This window comes from Rhinoderma darwinii, chromosome 11 (genome assembly GCF_050947455.1).
Source record: "Rhinoderma darwinii isolate aRhiDar2 chromosome 11, aRhiDar2.hap1, whole genome shotgun sequence".
Classification (NCBI taxonomy): Eukaryota; Metazoa; Chordata; class Amphibia; order Anura; family Rhinodermatidae; genus Rhinoderma; species Rhinoderma darwinii.
Genome location: NC_134697.1, coordinates 51420842 through 51436565, shown reverse-complemented (window position 1 = coordinate 51436565; position 15724 = coordinate 51420842). Strand labels below are relative to the sequence as shown.

Below are 15724 nucleotides of genomic sequence, written 5' to 3'. Positions count from 1 at the left end.
CTATAAAGAGATCGGACAAAATAAGACTGTTTTAGTAAAGCACAATGGTGATCATTTTATAAAGGCTGTAAAAGTGTTGCAGTGTGCACAAAAACTTCTGAAAACGGTTTCTGCTTGGATTTGAACTTGCACCCACGGGTCCCCATTCAGGATATTTCTCTGATGCTATGAGCTTAAGTGTTGTTACTCTCTGTCTTTTGTGCTTTTCTCTGCCTCTGTGTTATGGCCCCTATATGTATGGCAGCTAACCGTAATAGAGACTATTAGAGCATTGTTTTAGCCAAGCCTTGTGTTAAAATAATCCTTGCATCCAGCCCCTGATCCTGAATAAGTTTCTGACTTCCGAGTTTCTGTCTCATGCTGTTCCTAAAATTCTGCTCCTATATCCTGTGTCCACTCTAGTAACATCACAATCATTTATCCTGAAGTTCTTGAGCTCTTGTATCCTACATCCTTGTTTCTAAAATCTTGGTACTGTATCTTGTTTCCTGTGGCCTGTTCCAGTGTGTCTTCTAAGTTACCTATTTTTTTTTTGTGATGCTGGCTTGTTCTTGTTCATGTCAAATCCTTGCTACTTTAATGCCTCAATTTTGTAGACCCAAACTGACTGTAAATATTCAATATTGCTATTGATTACTAACCATAACCGCTAATGGTTCACAAATTAAGACAGCAGTCAGGGCCAGAATAAGACTAAAAAGCAGCTCTGGCACGCAAACCCTACCAGCCCACATACAATAAGCTCCCCCCACCAAAAAAAATATCTGTAAAAGAAAAGTAAGCAATGCAAAAAAACAGACCGCTCAGGGTGCCGTTACTACAGGTTTAAGAACAATAAAACAAATAGTAAACACTATGTTAAAAAAAAAAAAAATTAGCACTCATTAATTATTCAGACCCCAGATCAGAGCCCAAAATTCATTCAGAGCCCAAAACTCATTCAAACCCCTAACCAGACCTCTAACGTAATCAGACCCAAGACCAGGCCGAAAGAAAGAAAAAAAAATGGACACGGGCAAATCCAGGATTGATATGGGAACGAGGGGGGGTGAAAGAAGGGCAGCGCACAATTTCACACACAAAATTTTACTTTATTAGGTCATGACCCTTGCCACTCCCTTAAAAATAAAAGTGGAACATAGAAAAACCTTATCACACAAAGTCAAAAATGTGCGTGCACTTGCTATTTCAGTCTGGGACAAGTGTACACTACCATTTTACAAGCACTAAAATAACCAATAATACCGCCATACAGTGACCATATAGTGGTCAGTTAACAGGTCTTCAGAGGTGATCTGCAGAGCATTGTCACGCTGTAAACCATACAAGATAATATAGCATTGATCAGACATAGGTCCTTTTTGCTATCTATTTTGCTTGTGACTGTCACCTCTCCTGACATGTCTGTTTTTGTAAATACTTGTATTACGCATGAATTAACAATTTTGGAGCATCTTTTCTAAGAGCTCTGTGTTGTACCGTTCCTCTGTTATTCCCCCTGAAAATGTATGAATAAATTAACAACTGGTTTTTACCATTCTCCTTGTAAAAGAGGTATATCTCTACATAGTCAAACAGTGTCCAATCAACGGTAACCGTATCAGACTGTGTGGAGACACATCCTATTGACAAGGGGAATGGTAATATCCTGTTGTCATGAGGCTACAGCTTAGACTTTTTGTAGTACTACTGATTGATTTTAACTATCGAGTGACAGCTGCAGTCCACAAAATTGCATGTAACTCAATGTTTGGCTTTGTACTGCAGCTGTAGCTACATAGTTAAAATCAATCAAATATGTTGCGTCACAAAAAGTCTCCATGTGGGCCAGGCCTTATTCATAAATTTCAAGGCGGAATGGCACAAGACAGAGTACTAAGAAAATATGCTCCAGAATTGTTATTTTATATGGATTACAAGGATTTACTATAACATACATGTCTGGAGAGGTGACAGGTCCTCTTTAAATCCAGGGACTCACCGGTGACATCCTTTCTGATCGTAGACATTCTTTCCTTTTCTTCTCTGTCCTGCCAAGATTGCTATGATGACTTCTCCTGACTACTGCAGGGTTTGTTGCTGAGACATCTTTAGACCCTCCCTTCTGCACTTATTTACAGCCTCTATAGCAACATAAATTAAATCAGGCCCAGAAGAGCAAAAACAACTTTAATTAATAGGTATTCTCATCTTATAAAGTGATGGAATATTGCTAGGATAAGCCATGACTCAGGATAAGTGGGTGTCTGACCTCTGGTACCCCCAGCGATTCTGAGAATGAAGGGGCCGTCCTGGCAATCTGCTGTGCAAGGAACTGCTTCACAGCCCCATTTAAGCGCATGGGGCCGGTTGCAATTCTCTGCATAGCAAGGTGGCCTGGTGCATCACTATTCAGGGAAAACTTAAAGGGGGAAGGAGCACTAATTCGGTGCTGCGGCACCTTCATTCTCATGATTTGTGTGGGTCCCGGAAGTCTGGTTATCCTAGCAATATGTCATCACTTTATAAGATGGGAATAACCCTTTTAATGCAAACCCCCAGACTAGTCCCCAAAATTAATTCAGAACCCAGATCCCTAAATTACTTTACACCCTCGACCAAACCCATAAATGAATTCAGATTTTAAGACCAGATGGCGTCAGGACTACGGGAGCTGAAGAGCAGCCCAAGAGTGAGGAGGGTAAGTATTGTCATTCTCCAATAGATAATGGGGGATTAAGAAAAAAATAATTCGGTCCAGTTGTTTAGGAAGGGGGCTACCATTGCTGCTTTCCAAAACTGGACCTAGAAGATGATCCACTTACCAGCCCAGATGAGCTTCACACCAGGAATCTGCCCTGATGGACTGATTACCAGTCCAAGCCTGACAGCATGTTGCTTGTGAAAAAGAAACTACATTTTCACTTGTGTTCACTTGAGTTCTTACTCTCACAACTAGGTGGTCTTTTGCAATGCCTCCATCAAAAACCTCAGGAGACTTTAAAGCACATATTTCCCTTTGAATGTTTTACAGTATACACATAGAATTATTGCTAATACATTACAATTATTCAGGCATCATAAAAGAAATCTCCCCAAATTCCTATAACGAAGTACATGGCATTTTCATTGCCAGACCTTTTGATTAGAAGGTCAAAGTGTCAGGATCGCAGTCCCCAACCATCTGCCCGCTGCGGGGCCCATCGGCTCGTCTTAAAGCTAGCCCGTTGCTTTGGAGACCCCACAGTTGCCTTCATATTGTGTGTGGCTCAGTGATCAAGGCCCAGCCATGATGAATGACTTCATCATTTGAAGAGCTAAAAGGGGAGCTGTTCCCAGAGTTTCATAGTCGTTTCTCAGCCCTAGTGGTGTTTCCTGTCATTTTACACTGTCCCTGTATTTCTCTGTGTTTTCTGACCCATATGCTTTTAACCATGATACGGATTATACCTGCCATCTGAAGCCTGACCATCTATTGGTACAATGCTGGGGACGGCGACCTGGGAATCTTACCGACAAAGTCCATATCTTCTTGCAGGGGTTAAGAGTAAAGAACGGGGGTTTCTTTAGATTGTGCACCTCAATTAGCCTACGCCAATCTCAATAACAGTCTCCGTCATTTATCATCCTTGCCAAACCTTTCCCTTCGCTGGAGCAAAATTCCTTGTCTGACGAGTTTGCATAGTGTCAATCTGGTCTGTTCCCACCCTACTCTACATCACATCTTCTGTGACGTCACCAAATGTCGACTATACTAGCTGGGGCTCGGCCTCAAGGTACGCTCTTGGGCTTTCAGTCAAATACGAAGCATTACACAAAGAGGTTGATGGAAGATGGAGGTAACAGTCTTTCCTAGAACAGAGACTATAGGCTTGCCAAAGGGACAGACGCACCGTACCCTGTTTCTAAGGGAGTACACAGTGCCACATGAAGGCCACCATGTGGAGACACATGGATTGCCTACGGGTTCATAATATGGCAACCTAGGGACTCAGTCTGCCACCGTACAGGCTCAATGTGCGTGAGGCCTAAGGTCACTTTCAGACAACGTAATCCTGGAGCATTTTACAGTATATATTAGAGTTACAATACCTGGACCTCCCACAGTTTTACTAAACCAGACTAACATTACCTTAAGATCCTATGGGTGTTGTAGCCATAATACACATGCTAAATTTCACTCGTATTACAACCATCTGCTAGTGTCAGTTTAAATAAATAATGATGCACAGTTGTACAAAAGTGGAAGCTCTTGTGAAAATCCTGAGGAACATACTCACAGAGAGAGATACTAAAAGATCTCTTGAACAAAGGGATCTGTTCATAGAAGTGCTTTCTATCTTTAAGTCAAAGCTTAAATCTTGGTACTTTATCTACTATAGTATATTTAACTTTGAACTGACAGGTTAGATGTATTTAATTATTTATAAATCCCACATTTACTTTTAGATTTTGTAGTGCATGTACCCTTGTGGTTCAATAATCAATATATGACCATACTTTCCTAATCTATACAATTCATCTAGTTGCTTTACAATTGGAGACCATCAATTGTATCTGTCATGTGCCATTTTCTAAATTGTTTGATGTAAGAGACTATTACTAAATTCTACAAAATCATACCCATCTTATACATATGGATGAGGTTTTCAAAAACTCCACCATCAAATAGCAGGGAAAAACCCCCCAAAAAAACACTATTTTTTAGGGTTTCTGAAAATTCACAGCCGTTGCAAGTAGGTATCAACTGTATACTGATAGAGCGCACATCAACCGTACATGTACGGCGGATGTCGCCAGGGGCAGATTATAATGAGGGCAATCTGGGCAAGTGCCCGAGGCTGGAAGGGGGCCCAGTTCGCCCCGGTTCTCCCGTACCGGCTGTTAAAATTACAGCCCGTTCAGAGAACCGGGGTGAAGCGGATACAATTGCTTACTTTAGAGCTGGCGAGAAAGGGAACTATCCATTCCCTTCCTACCATTCGGCGCCTTACTAATGACACAGTTGGCGCGATGAGGTCATCACGCTGACTGCGGTGCTACGCGGGATGACACTGTCTGGTCTCTGAACAGTCCTGCGTCGCTGAAGGATGGCACAGGTACGGGGACAGGTGAGTGTTTTTTTTTTTTCTGGGCAGCGTTGGGGGCAATATCTACAGGGGGCATTATCTAGAGAGGGCATTGTAACTGGCGCTATCTACAGGGGCATTATCTACAGGGGGCATTGTGACTGGCGCTATCTACCGGGGGCATTGTTAGTGTGTGGTGTTTGTTTGACACAATTTAATTCATGGGCACAGTGTATAATACTATTATATTCAGGGGCACAGTGTATAGTACTATTATATTTAGAAGCATAGAGTGTGGCATCATGAGAATTTTATCTTCGTTTATACAGATGTAGCCGTCTTTAGGCTACATCCACACAAAAGTAGCCCACCTCGGACGTGAAAAACTGCTGTTTTCCAAGTCCAAGTTGGACCAGTGCGGGATGCGTTGGCATGGACCCCCCCACAGACTACAGTCTATGGAGGGATGCGTGACACACCGTAAAATAGGACATGTCCTATTTTTCAACGGAGCGTTCACACGCTCCGCTGAAACAACGGTATAGTGAATGGCCCCATTGAAATACATGGGTTCGTGTGACGGCCGTTGTTTTAACGGCCGTCACACGGACGAGATTCACGCTCGTGTGAATGAGCCCTTACCTTGACTGTTAACTAATTAAATAAACAATGGCTAGATCTCTTATCTTGACTTTTTCAATGACTTTTGTTGTGTGATATCACGCTGCAGCAAGTTATCAGAATCAAGTTAAAGATGGCTACATCCGTAAATGCGGAAATGTTTGAAAAGTGAGGAGATTAAGACATCTCCACTGCAAACTGCAGAAATGTGCCGTGGCTGGGATGTCATCATAGAGGTCTGGATCGGATGAAGAAGAAAAGAGAAAAAGAATCTGAGATGTCACCTGTGAGTCGCACAATGTAAATGTTTATTCTCCCTGTGACTGATCAGTACTGTAGTCACTGTATGATCTGCAGTGAGTTGACGGATGGTAGCATTCTTTTTTTGTTAAACAGCAACTCCCAGTATATCCTAACCATTGTTCAGGTAGTACTGGGAGCTGCCATTTTATGTCGTACAAATTTATACGCAGGGGTTAAACGGAATTTGTGAATGATCTCTGTACTGAACTGTATTTGTTGTGGTGCTGTATATATGTACTGATCTTTGTTTTGGTGCTGTATTTATGTACTGAGCTTGGTTCTTGTGCTGTATTTATGTACTGAGCTTGGTTCTTGTGCTGTATTTATGTACTGTGCTTGGTTCTTGTGCTGTATTTATGTACTGAGCTTGGTTCTTGTGCTGTATTTATGTACTGAGCTTGGTTCTGGTGCTGTACTTATGTACTTAGCTTTGTTCTGGCACTGCATTTATGTATTGAGCTTGGTTATGCAGCTGTATATATTTAATGAGCTTGGTTCTGGAGTTATATGTACTGAGCTTGGTTCTGGTGCTATATATATATATATATATATATATATATATATAGATGTACTGAGCTTTGTTCTTGTGCTGTATTTATGTACTAAGCTTGGTTCTTGTGCTGTATTTATGTACTGAGCTTGGTTCTGGTGCTGTATTTATGTACTTAGCTTTGTTCTGGCACTGCATTTATGTATTGAGCTTGGTTATGCAGCTGTATATATTTAATGAGCTTGGCTCTGGAGTTATATGTACTGAGCTTGGTTCTGGTGCTATATATATATATATATATATATATATGTACTGAGCTTGGTTCTTGTGCTGTATTTATGTACTGAGCTTGGTTCTAGCACTACATATGTACTGAGCTTGGTTCTGGGTCTGTATATTTTTACTGAGCTTTGTTCTGGTGCTGTATTTATGTACTGAGCTTGTGTGTGTGTGTGTGTGTGTGTGTGTGTGTGTGTGTGTATATCACACACACACGGAGCTTGTTTCTGGTGCTGTATTTATGTATTGAGCTTGGTTATGCTGCTGTATATATTTAATGAGCTTCGTTCTGGCACTGTATTTATGTACTGAGCTTGGTTCTGGAGATATATATATGTACTGAGCTTTGTTTTGGTGCTGTATATATGTACTAAGCGTGGTTCTGGAGTTATATATATGTACTGAGCTTGGTTCTGGCACTGTATTTATGTGCTGAGCTTGGTTATGCTGCTGTATATATTTAATGAGCTTGGTTCTAGAGTTATATATATATGTACTGAGCTTGCTTCTGGTGCTGTATATATGTGCGGACCTTGGTTCTGGGGCTGTATATAGGTATCGAGCTTGGTTCTGGTGTTGTATATATGTACCGAGCTTGCTTCTGGTGCTGTATTTATGTACGGAGCTTTGTTCTGGGGCTGTATATATGTACTGAGCTTGTTTCTGGCGCTGTATATATGTGCTGAGCTTGGTTCTGGGGCTGTATATTGGAACCGAGCTTGCTTCTTGTGCTGTATTTATGTACTGAGTGGTTCTGGGGCTGTATATTTTTACTGAGCTTGGTTCTGGGGCTGTATATATTTACCTTCTCTTGGTAAAAGTAGATGTTAAATCTACTTTTACCTCAAGATAAGGTAAATATATACAGTGAAAACTAAACCCAAAAAACCATGGAGGAATCTGTTTTTTCCAATTCACCCATTATATGGTACTTTAAATGGTGCCAATAAAAACTACAACTCCCGCAAAAAAATAAACCTCCACAGACCACTCCATTGATGTAAAAATAAAAAAGCTATAAATCTCTTAACCACTTTAGTGTCTTAAAGTATGTGCCGGATCTGTGGCCGCCTAAACAGAAATCTGCAAATATATACAGTACAGCGTCTTCAGAGTTCTTGGGGGGGGGGGGGGAGTTCTTGTTTAAGTGCCTGGGCCCATGGTACCCTTAATCCGCCCCTGGATTTCGCTAAGGGGTTAAATAAAGTATCAGGCTAGATTCACACGACCATGTTCGGTCCGTAAAGGACGGAACGTATTTCGGCCGCAAGTCCCGGACCGAACACACTGAAGGGAGCCGGGCTCCTAGCATCATAGCTATGTACGACGCTAGGAGTCCCTGCCTCGCTGCGGGACAACTGTCTCATACTGTAATCATGTTTTCAGTACGGGACAGTAGTTCCAGGGAGAGGCAGAGACTCCTAGCGTCTTAGCATCTGAATAAGGACCTCAGCTGAACATCTGTCTTTTTCATGTCAATTATTTCTCAAATGCATCTATTGTTGAGGGATTATCAAGCTTCATTTCACATGTTACATCTTCTCCAAGGGCTAATGAGTCAGGGAGTCAAACCAGCACAGAGTCCAGATAAGATCGAACAGCTTCTCACTGTAAATATGCTATATAGCTACATAATAATGATTCCCAAAGACTACTGTACACTACATTCAATTTCATATGGAGGCATACAGAGGTTTTTTTTAATCTGTTATATGGTAATTCAAGAAGCATTTACACAGAATCTAACTGCAGTGTTCTCAGAATATTTGTGTAAGACACAGAGGCGCTATACTGCAGTACATGAAGTGCCTATGGCTTTGTAGTAGATTTTCGTAGGGACTCTGTGTACTGCTGTACAGGCTAAGCCACTCTCACATCACGTATGTGAGATCTGATCTGCAGTACATAATTTTAGATCAAAAGGGAAATGGATTGCAGCAGAAGGGAGAGGTGAAGCATTTCCTAAGAAAATATTTGAAAACGTTTCCCCATTCCCTTGTGCAATATTCATTCCATTCATGGCCAGCCTTGGATACGTTCGACCAGTGCAGTTGCGCAGGGCGCCAGCCGCCACACTACAAGAGGGGCGCCAGCGGGTGTGTGTATCCCCACGCCGTTGCAACTACCAGCGGGGATACACACACTAACTGCAGTCGCCTTTCCACCCTGGTGCTTCTTAACTTAGTGGCCGTCGCTACCACTGTAGCTGCCATAGCGGCTGCTAGCGGTGACACCGGGCATGCGGGCGGTGGCGCCGCTAGCAGCCGCTGCGGCTGCTATAGCGGTAGCGACTGCACTATAGCAGAGCAGGGAGGTATCTACTAGCACCGCTGTAGCTCCCTGAAGGAGCGGAATCCCCATGTGGCCGGGGATTCCGCTCCCGGAGCGCTGCTTGATGTCTCTGTCCATATATGGACAGTGACATCAGGGGAAACTCCAGAAGCGGAATCCCCGGTCACAGCGTTGCAGACGCTATGACCGGGCATTGCACTCCAGGAGAAGCCAATGACGTCATGGACACAGACGACAGGAGCTTCTCCTGGAGTGGAATCGACTGTCACAGCGTCAGCAATGCTGTGGACGGGGATTCAGCTTCAGGAGTTTCCCCTGATGTCACTGTCCATATATGGACAAAGACATCAAGCAGCGCTCCAGGAGCGGAATCCCCGGCCACATGGGGATTCCGCTCCTTCAAGGAGCTACAGTTGCGCTATCTATACTGGAAGGAGTTGGGGGGGGGGGGGGGTTTATCTACAAGGGGGCTGTGGGCTGTGTGGCACTACCTACAAAAAAGGACAACTGTGCAGGAGCACACCAAATACCCAGCTTTCCCAGCTGTCAAATAAATGTGTGGAAATAAACTAAGATATAACTTTTATTTAATCTAGCTAAAAGGATGAATCCTTTAGCTAAACTAAATAAAAGTTATATCTTAGTTTATTTCCACACATTTATTTGATAGCTGGGAAAGCTGGGTATTTTGTGTGCTCCTGCACAGTTGTCCTTTTTTGAATGTCTATTGCCCGCCAGCAATCATGGTCAATTCGTAGTCCTTGCACTACAAGGCGGCTGTGGGCAGTGTGGCACTACCAACCAGGGGGCAGTGTGGCACTACCAACCAGGGGGCAGTGTAGCACTACCAACCAGGGGGCAGTGTGGCACTACCAACCAGGGGGCTGTGGGGCACTACCAACCAGGGGGCTGTGGGGCACTACCAACCAGGGGGCTGTGTGGCACTATCAACCAGGGGTCTGTGGGCTGTGTGGCACTATCAACCAGGGGGCTGTGAGCTGTGTGGCACTACCAACCAGGGTGCAGTGTGGCACTACCAACCAGGGGGCTGTGGGGCACTACCAACCAGGGGGCAGTGGGGCACTACCAACCAGGGGGCTGTGGGGCACTACCAACCAGGGGGCTGTGTGGCACTATCAACCAGGGGGCTGTGGGCTGTGTGGCACTATCAACAAGGGGGCTGTGGGCTGTGGCACTACCAACCAGGGGGCTTTTGGGCACTACCAACCAGGGGGCTGTGGGCTGTGTGGCACTACCTACCAGGGGGCTGTGGGCTGTGTGGCACTACCAACCAGGGGGCTGTGTTCTGTGCGGCACTCCCTACCAGGGGGCTGTGTGGCACTCCCTACCAGGGGGCTGTGCGGCACTCCCTACCAGGGGGCTGTGCGGCACTCCATAGCTGTATTTATGTATTGAGCTTGTTTCTGGTGCTGTATTTACATATTGAGCTTGGTTCTGGCACTGTATGTACTGAGCTTGGTTTTTGTTCTGTATTTATGTACTGAGCTTGGTTCTGGAGTTATATATATGTACTAAGCTTTGTTCTGGTGCTGTATATATGTGCTGAGCTTGGTTCTGGCACTACATATGTACGGAGCTTGGTTCTGGCACTACATATGTACTGAGCTTGGTTCTGGTGTTGTTTGTGTGTGTGTGAGTGTGTGTATATATATATATATATATATACACACACACATATATATATGCTGCTGTATATATTTAATGAGCTTGGTTCTGGAGATATATATATGTACTGAGCTTTGTTCTGGTGCTGTATATATGTACTAATCGTGGTTCTGGAGTTATATATATGTACTGAGCTTGGTTCTGGCACTGTATTTATGTGCTGAGCTTGGTTATGCTGCTGTATATATTTAATGAGCTTGGTTCTAGAGTTATATATATGTACTGAGCTTGCATCTGGTACTGTATATATGTACTGAGCTTGCTTCTGGTGCTGTATTTATGTACAGAGCTTGGTTCTGGGGCTGTATATATGTACTGAGCTTGCTTCTGGTGCTGTATATATGTGCTGAGCTTGGTTCTGGGGCTGTATATAGGAACCGAGCTTGCTTCTTGTGCTGTATTTATGTACTGAGTGGTTCTGGGGCTGTATATTTTCTACTGAACTTGGTTCTGGGTCTGTATATTTTTACTGAGCTTGGTTCTGGGGCTGTATATATTTACCTTCTCTTGGTAAAAGTAGATGTTAAATCTACTTTTACCTCAAGATAAGGTAAATATATACAGTGAAAACTAAACCCAAAAAACCATGGAGGAATCTGTTTTTTACAATTCACCCATTATATGGTACTTTAAATGGTGCCAATAAAAACTACAACTCCCGCAAAAAAATAAACCTCCACAGACCACTCCATTGATGTAAAAATAAAAAAGCTAAATAATCTCGTTTACCTCTGTAATCTCACGAGATTTCGTTTCCCTTGCTAGAAATCTCAAAGAAAAGAGTCAGAAGTGTCAGGATTCTGAATACACATGACGTCCAGGCTGGATGATCATGTGTATTCATTATCAGGACACTTGATTAACGTTAATCTCTGTTTATGTGGCTGCACATCACTCCTGTGTAAATGAATGTAGAGGAGTGTATGATGCTGACTGGTCACTGATTGGGCGTGTTTACGTGTATGACGCTGACCAGTTAAAAACACAATACACGCCCAGTTGGACATAACAAAAAAAAAATAATTGCCCAGTTGTCCATTTCAAACCTCATTTGCATATATATAAAATAGCTCATAACTTGGCCAAAAATGAACGTTTTAAAAAAAAAACAAAAAAAACGTTACCGTTATCTACATTGCAGCGCCGATCACATGCAATAGGAGATAGGGATTTGAGAATCTGGTGACAGAGCCTCTTTAATGTCCAAAAAGACGACAGAAACAGCCGAGCGCTACCCGCTGGATAGGTGATAAATGTTAATTGTGGGAAAACCCCTTTAATTCCAAGGGGCAAAGTTGTCCGACTTAGAGACCACTATAACAGCTTGACATAGTAATAAAGCTAATTTATAGATTATATACCTATCAAACTTTATAGCCCTTTTCACTTTATTCTGGAGCACTGGGCAAGGCGGAAGTTTATGGGGTTGTCAGAGTTTAAGAAATTAAAAATCGTTCCATGTTAATTTACAACAACTAGCTTTATGATTCTGAATGTTCATAATAATTTCCCAGTTTAAATGATCAACTGTAGAAGTAATGTTCAATGTTGGTGAAAATTGATTGTCCATACATAAAATGTATTAGCATACTGGGTAAGAAAAGAAAATAGATTTAGGCCAGAATCACAAACTTCTGATGCAGTTTTTGGAACAGTGGACACAAAAGAAAGGAGATGCATCAGTCTTTTCTTTATATCTTTGCTTCCTTTTGTATCCACTTCTCGCTTTGGCTCAAAAAAATGAACCTAAAACTTCATAAAAATCTGTGTGCGCGATCCTGTTCTTAGAATTTTAAAAATACTTTTTTCTCTTACAGTTTCAATAATCGGCAAATCATAATTATTTTTGATTCTCTTGGCAAACCTTCATAATCACTTGAAATTGCCCCTTTCGAGGATTCAGTAAATCTATTCCAGTCTATAACAATTTTTGACAAATATTTCTAAACTTCAAGCTGTAAAATAATTCTATTGATAGTGTTTGCACATAGAACAGCATATGATCTGGATTGCTACTTGTAGCGTATAGGGCCTCAGCATCTGATTAATGACCTCAATTGAACATCTGTCTGGTTGGAGTCAATTATTTCTCAAGTGCATCTATTGTTGTGGGATTATGAAGCCTCATTTCACATGTTACATCTTCTCTGAGGGCTAATGATCTGTTTACTACACTCCAATGTTTGGGAGTCAGGCCAGCGACAATAGTCCTGATGTCTCAACTAAGACTGGAATGATTACAAGACCTAATAACTATTCACTGTAAATATGTATATTCCATGTCATATATCTCAGATTGAAAGCTCCACAACTAGCATGTACATCTATTTACATACAAAGTGACACAACCACACAGACTTTTATCATCTCTATGCTTTGACCTACCTTGTCCATTATCTAGTAAATGCTAGAATCACATGACCTGTACATTGTAATCTCTAGTATAGAACAATAGAAGCAGAGGGCCTGCACAGAGTGTTGTGCTTCATGGCTAAATTATTAGCTATTAATGAATATTCACTGACTGTGTTGTGCTAGTAGCATCAGTACAGATGGCCAAGTCCTGCCTGGGCAGCATCACGTAAACGTTCCAGAAGATACATGCTGTACACTAGCAGATTTGATATATTTCCCAGAATCCTAGCATATAGTTCCCAGGGTGGTAATGAGCTGGTATGGGAGCTTAGGGACGCCTGCCCACCTGCCACCATCTGTTTAGCCCCCTACATACACTATATAAGTGCTGGACTTTTGTAGACAGAATGTTAAAATTATTAATGAAGGTATCTGGTCCACTGTGAGTTTACTAAGCAGTGGCTGATGTCTTATCAGTGAAAAGGATCTAGAAAATTCACATTTATAGGCTAGACTTGTGAACCAAGGAGTCTCGTACAGAAATATCTGAGGATCTTCATGATGTTTTAAGGCTTTTCTAGCTGTGCTGTTTATCTCTAAACTCCAGTTAAGGACTTCTCTGTTTGGTTGAAGAGATGAAGTCTGCTTCAACGACTGATGGAGATTCCACTGATGACTGCCAGGTACAATGTAAGGGTACCCCAAGATGCCCACTCAGGAGTATGCCAGCCAGAGTGGAAGGGTTAACAAAGAGGAGAGTGGCTGCTAATGCCAGGGAGAGGAGGAGGATGCAAGGACTGAACACAGCTTTTGATAGCCTAAGGAAAGTGGTGCCACAATGGGGAGAGGACAAGAAGCTCTCCAAGTATGAGACTCTACAGATGGCCCTCAGTTACATCATGGCTCTGAACAGGATCCTTTCAGAGGCAGAGAGATACAGAGACGAGGAGGACTGGTCTACAATTCATCACTATGAACAATTTCACCAAGAACACTATCAGAACTACCTGGAACTTGGGTCTCCAGATGCATGTGATCACTTCCTAACAGAATCATTTTCCCACTAAACCAAAGGCTTGACAATTCTTTACAAACAAAACAATTGAACTTCGCAGGATGAAAATGCAAGTATACAGTGATACATGTGATGAAAACATTGTTTTAGAGGCAAGGAACCGGTACTATAGGAAACTTTCAGCATCGTTTGTGTCTTCATGAAAAGATTTTCTTTCCCCTAATAAACTTGTCTTAGAGATAAGTTGGAAATACTTATGTAATTGACTTAAAATGTAATGTAAAATAGTTTTACTGTAAAGCTTGTAACTTATATTGCGACTTGTATTTTTACATAAATTTTTCTAAAATTGCACTTTTACGCAGTAGGACTGTAGAACTTTCTAGGCTATGACTGCAATAATAGTAAGTTACAATGTAACAGCTGTTAAGGAATATTTGTCACAATACTAGGTTATTTTACACCAACTGACATTCTAAATGATACCTGTTTTTTTTTGTTTTTTTTGTGCACAAATAAAGATTTGGTTACACATTTCTTTATACTTTGCTTGCTTTTTTATGTAAAGAAAATGATAACTAAACTAGGGTGTAATGTTATTTGTTATTCACTAGTGTACATTATAATAGTTTTATACTTTAGTAGCCTGCTAAATGTGCTCTGACTTGCTATTTTAATGGCAATAATTCCAGACACTAAAATCAAGTTTTGTCAATAGATATGTATTTTCTTTCACAGACCTTCTAGGTCACAGAGCGCCGGAATGCTGTGGTACAGTATGTGCCATCAATTATTAGGGTCCTAACCATAATGAAGTTGGTCAACAGTACTTTGCTTTTCCTGACATCTCCGCAGAGTTAGGCCTTATGCGTACAGCGGTATTATAAAACGGAGCTATAATAGGGCTTTTATTTTAGTGCATGGGTCTTTACTGTACCTACATATGTTTCTGATTTCATACAGAGACATACAGACTAATCCAACAGAAAAATAATTGTGGCATGTTTCAGCGGATGCTTGTAGGGGAGAATAGCCCCTACATATGGCACCAGATTTAGCCTGTACAACAGCACACGGAAGCTGTATTGCTCTGTACTAGAGAGCCTTCATCGAACACACACAGTGCCACCTGATCGAACACACGCAGAGTTCTGCGGCTTCGTAACCACCATATGGTTCTTAGTACAGCATAACATTGTGTTACAGTTATTCTCCCCTAATACGGCATCTGATGGAACATGGTGTCATTTTCTCTGTTGTATTCACACAGAATTAGACAGAAATTTATTTATTTTTCTCTGTATGAAATTAGGGTATACAGAGGTATACAACGCTGACGTCTATGGGTGCCACATTTCCATACAAGCTGCTTGTACAGAGCCATTAGATGGTAATGTGCATGATACTTAAATCCTGGAGAGAAATTGTTTTGTGATTCAGGGTAAATTAAAGCAATTTTGATAAATTTAGTTCTGAGCATTTCGTTTGCATAAAGAAACATATTTAAGGTGTAAAGCTTTTAAATGAGGGGGAAAAAATAAAAAAAACTGTAGATTGGGGTTAAAATAATGTTGTTAGAGGACCACAGCGTAGCAAGTTACATAGACTAATGGGCTCAAGTGGCATTCCCTCCCC

The 15724-nt window shown here is 41.8% G+C and overlaps 1 protein-coding gene across 3 annotated transcripts in view; it reads left to right on the top strand.

Annotated features, from left to right (window-relative positions):
- ATOH7 (atonal bHLH transcription factor 7) overlaps window positions 1-14594 on the top strand; it is a 30980-nt gene extending 16386 nt beyond the window's left edge. For 2 of the 3 annotated variants that reach the window (XM_075842693.1, XM_075842692.1), the window contains exon 3: window positions 13708-14594. In XM_075842693.1, the coding sequence (XP_075698808.1) occupies window positions 13708-14141 (434 nt within the window). In that variant the 3' untranslated portion in view covers window positions 14142-14594. Of the gene's footprint in view, window positions 1-13681 lie in introns of all 3 variants that reach the window. The other variant, XM_075842694.1, reaches the window with a different exon arrangement.
- The last annotated feature ends 1130 nt before the right edge of the window (window positions 14595-15724 follow it).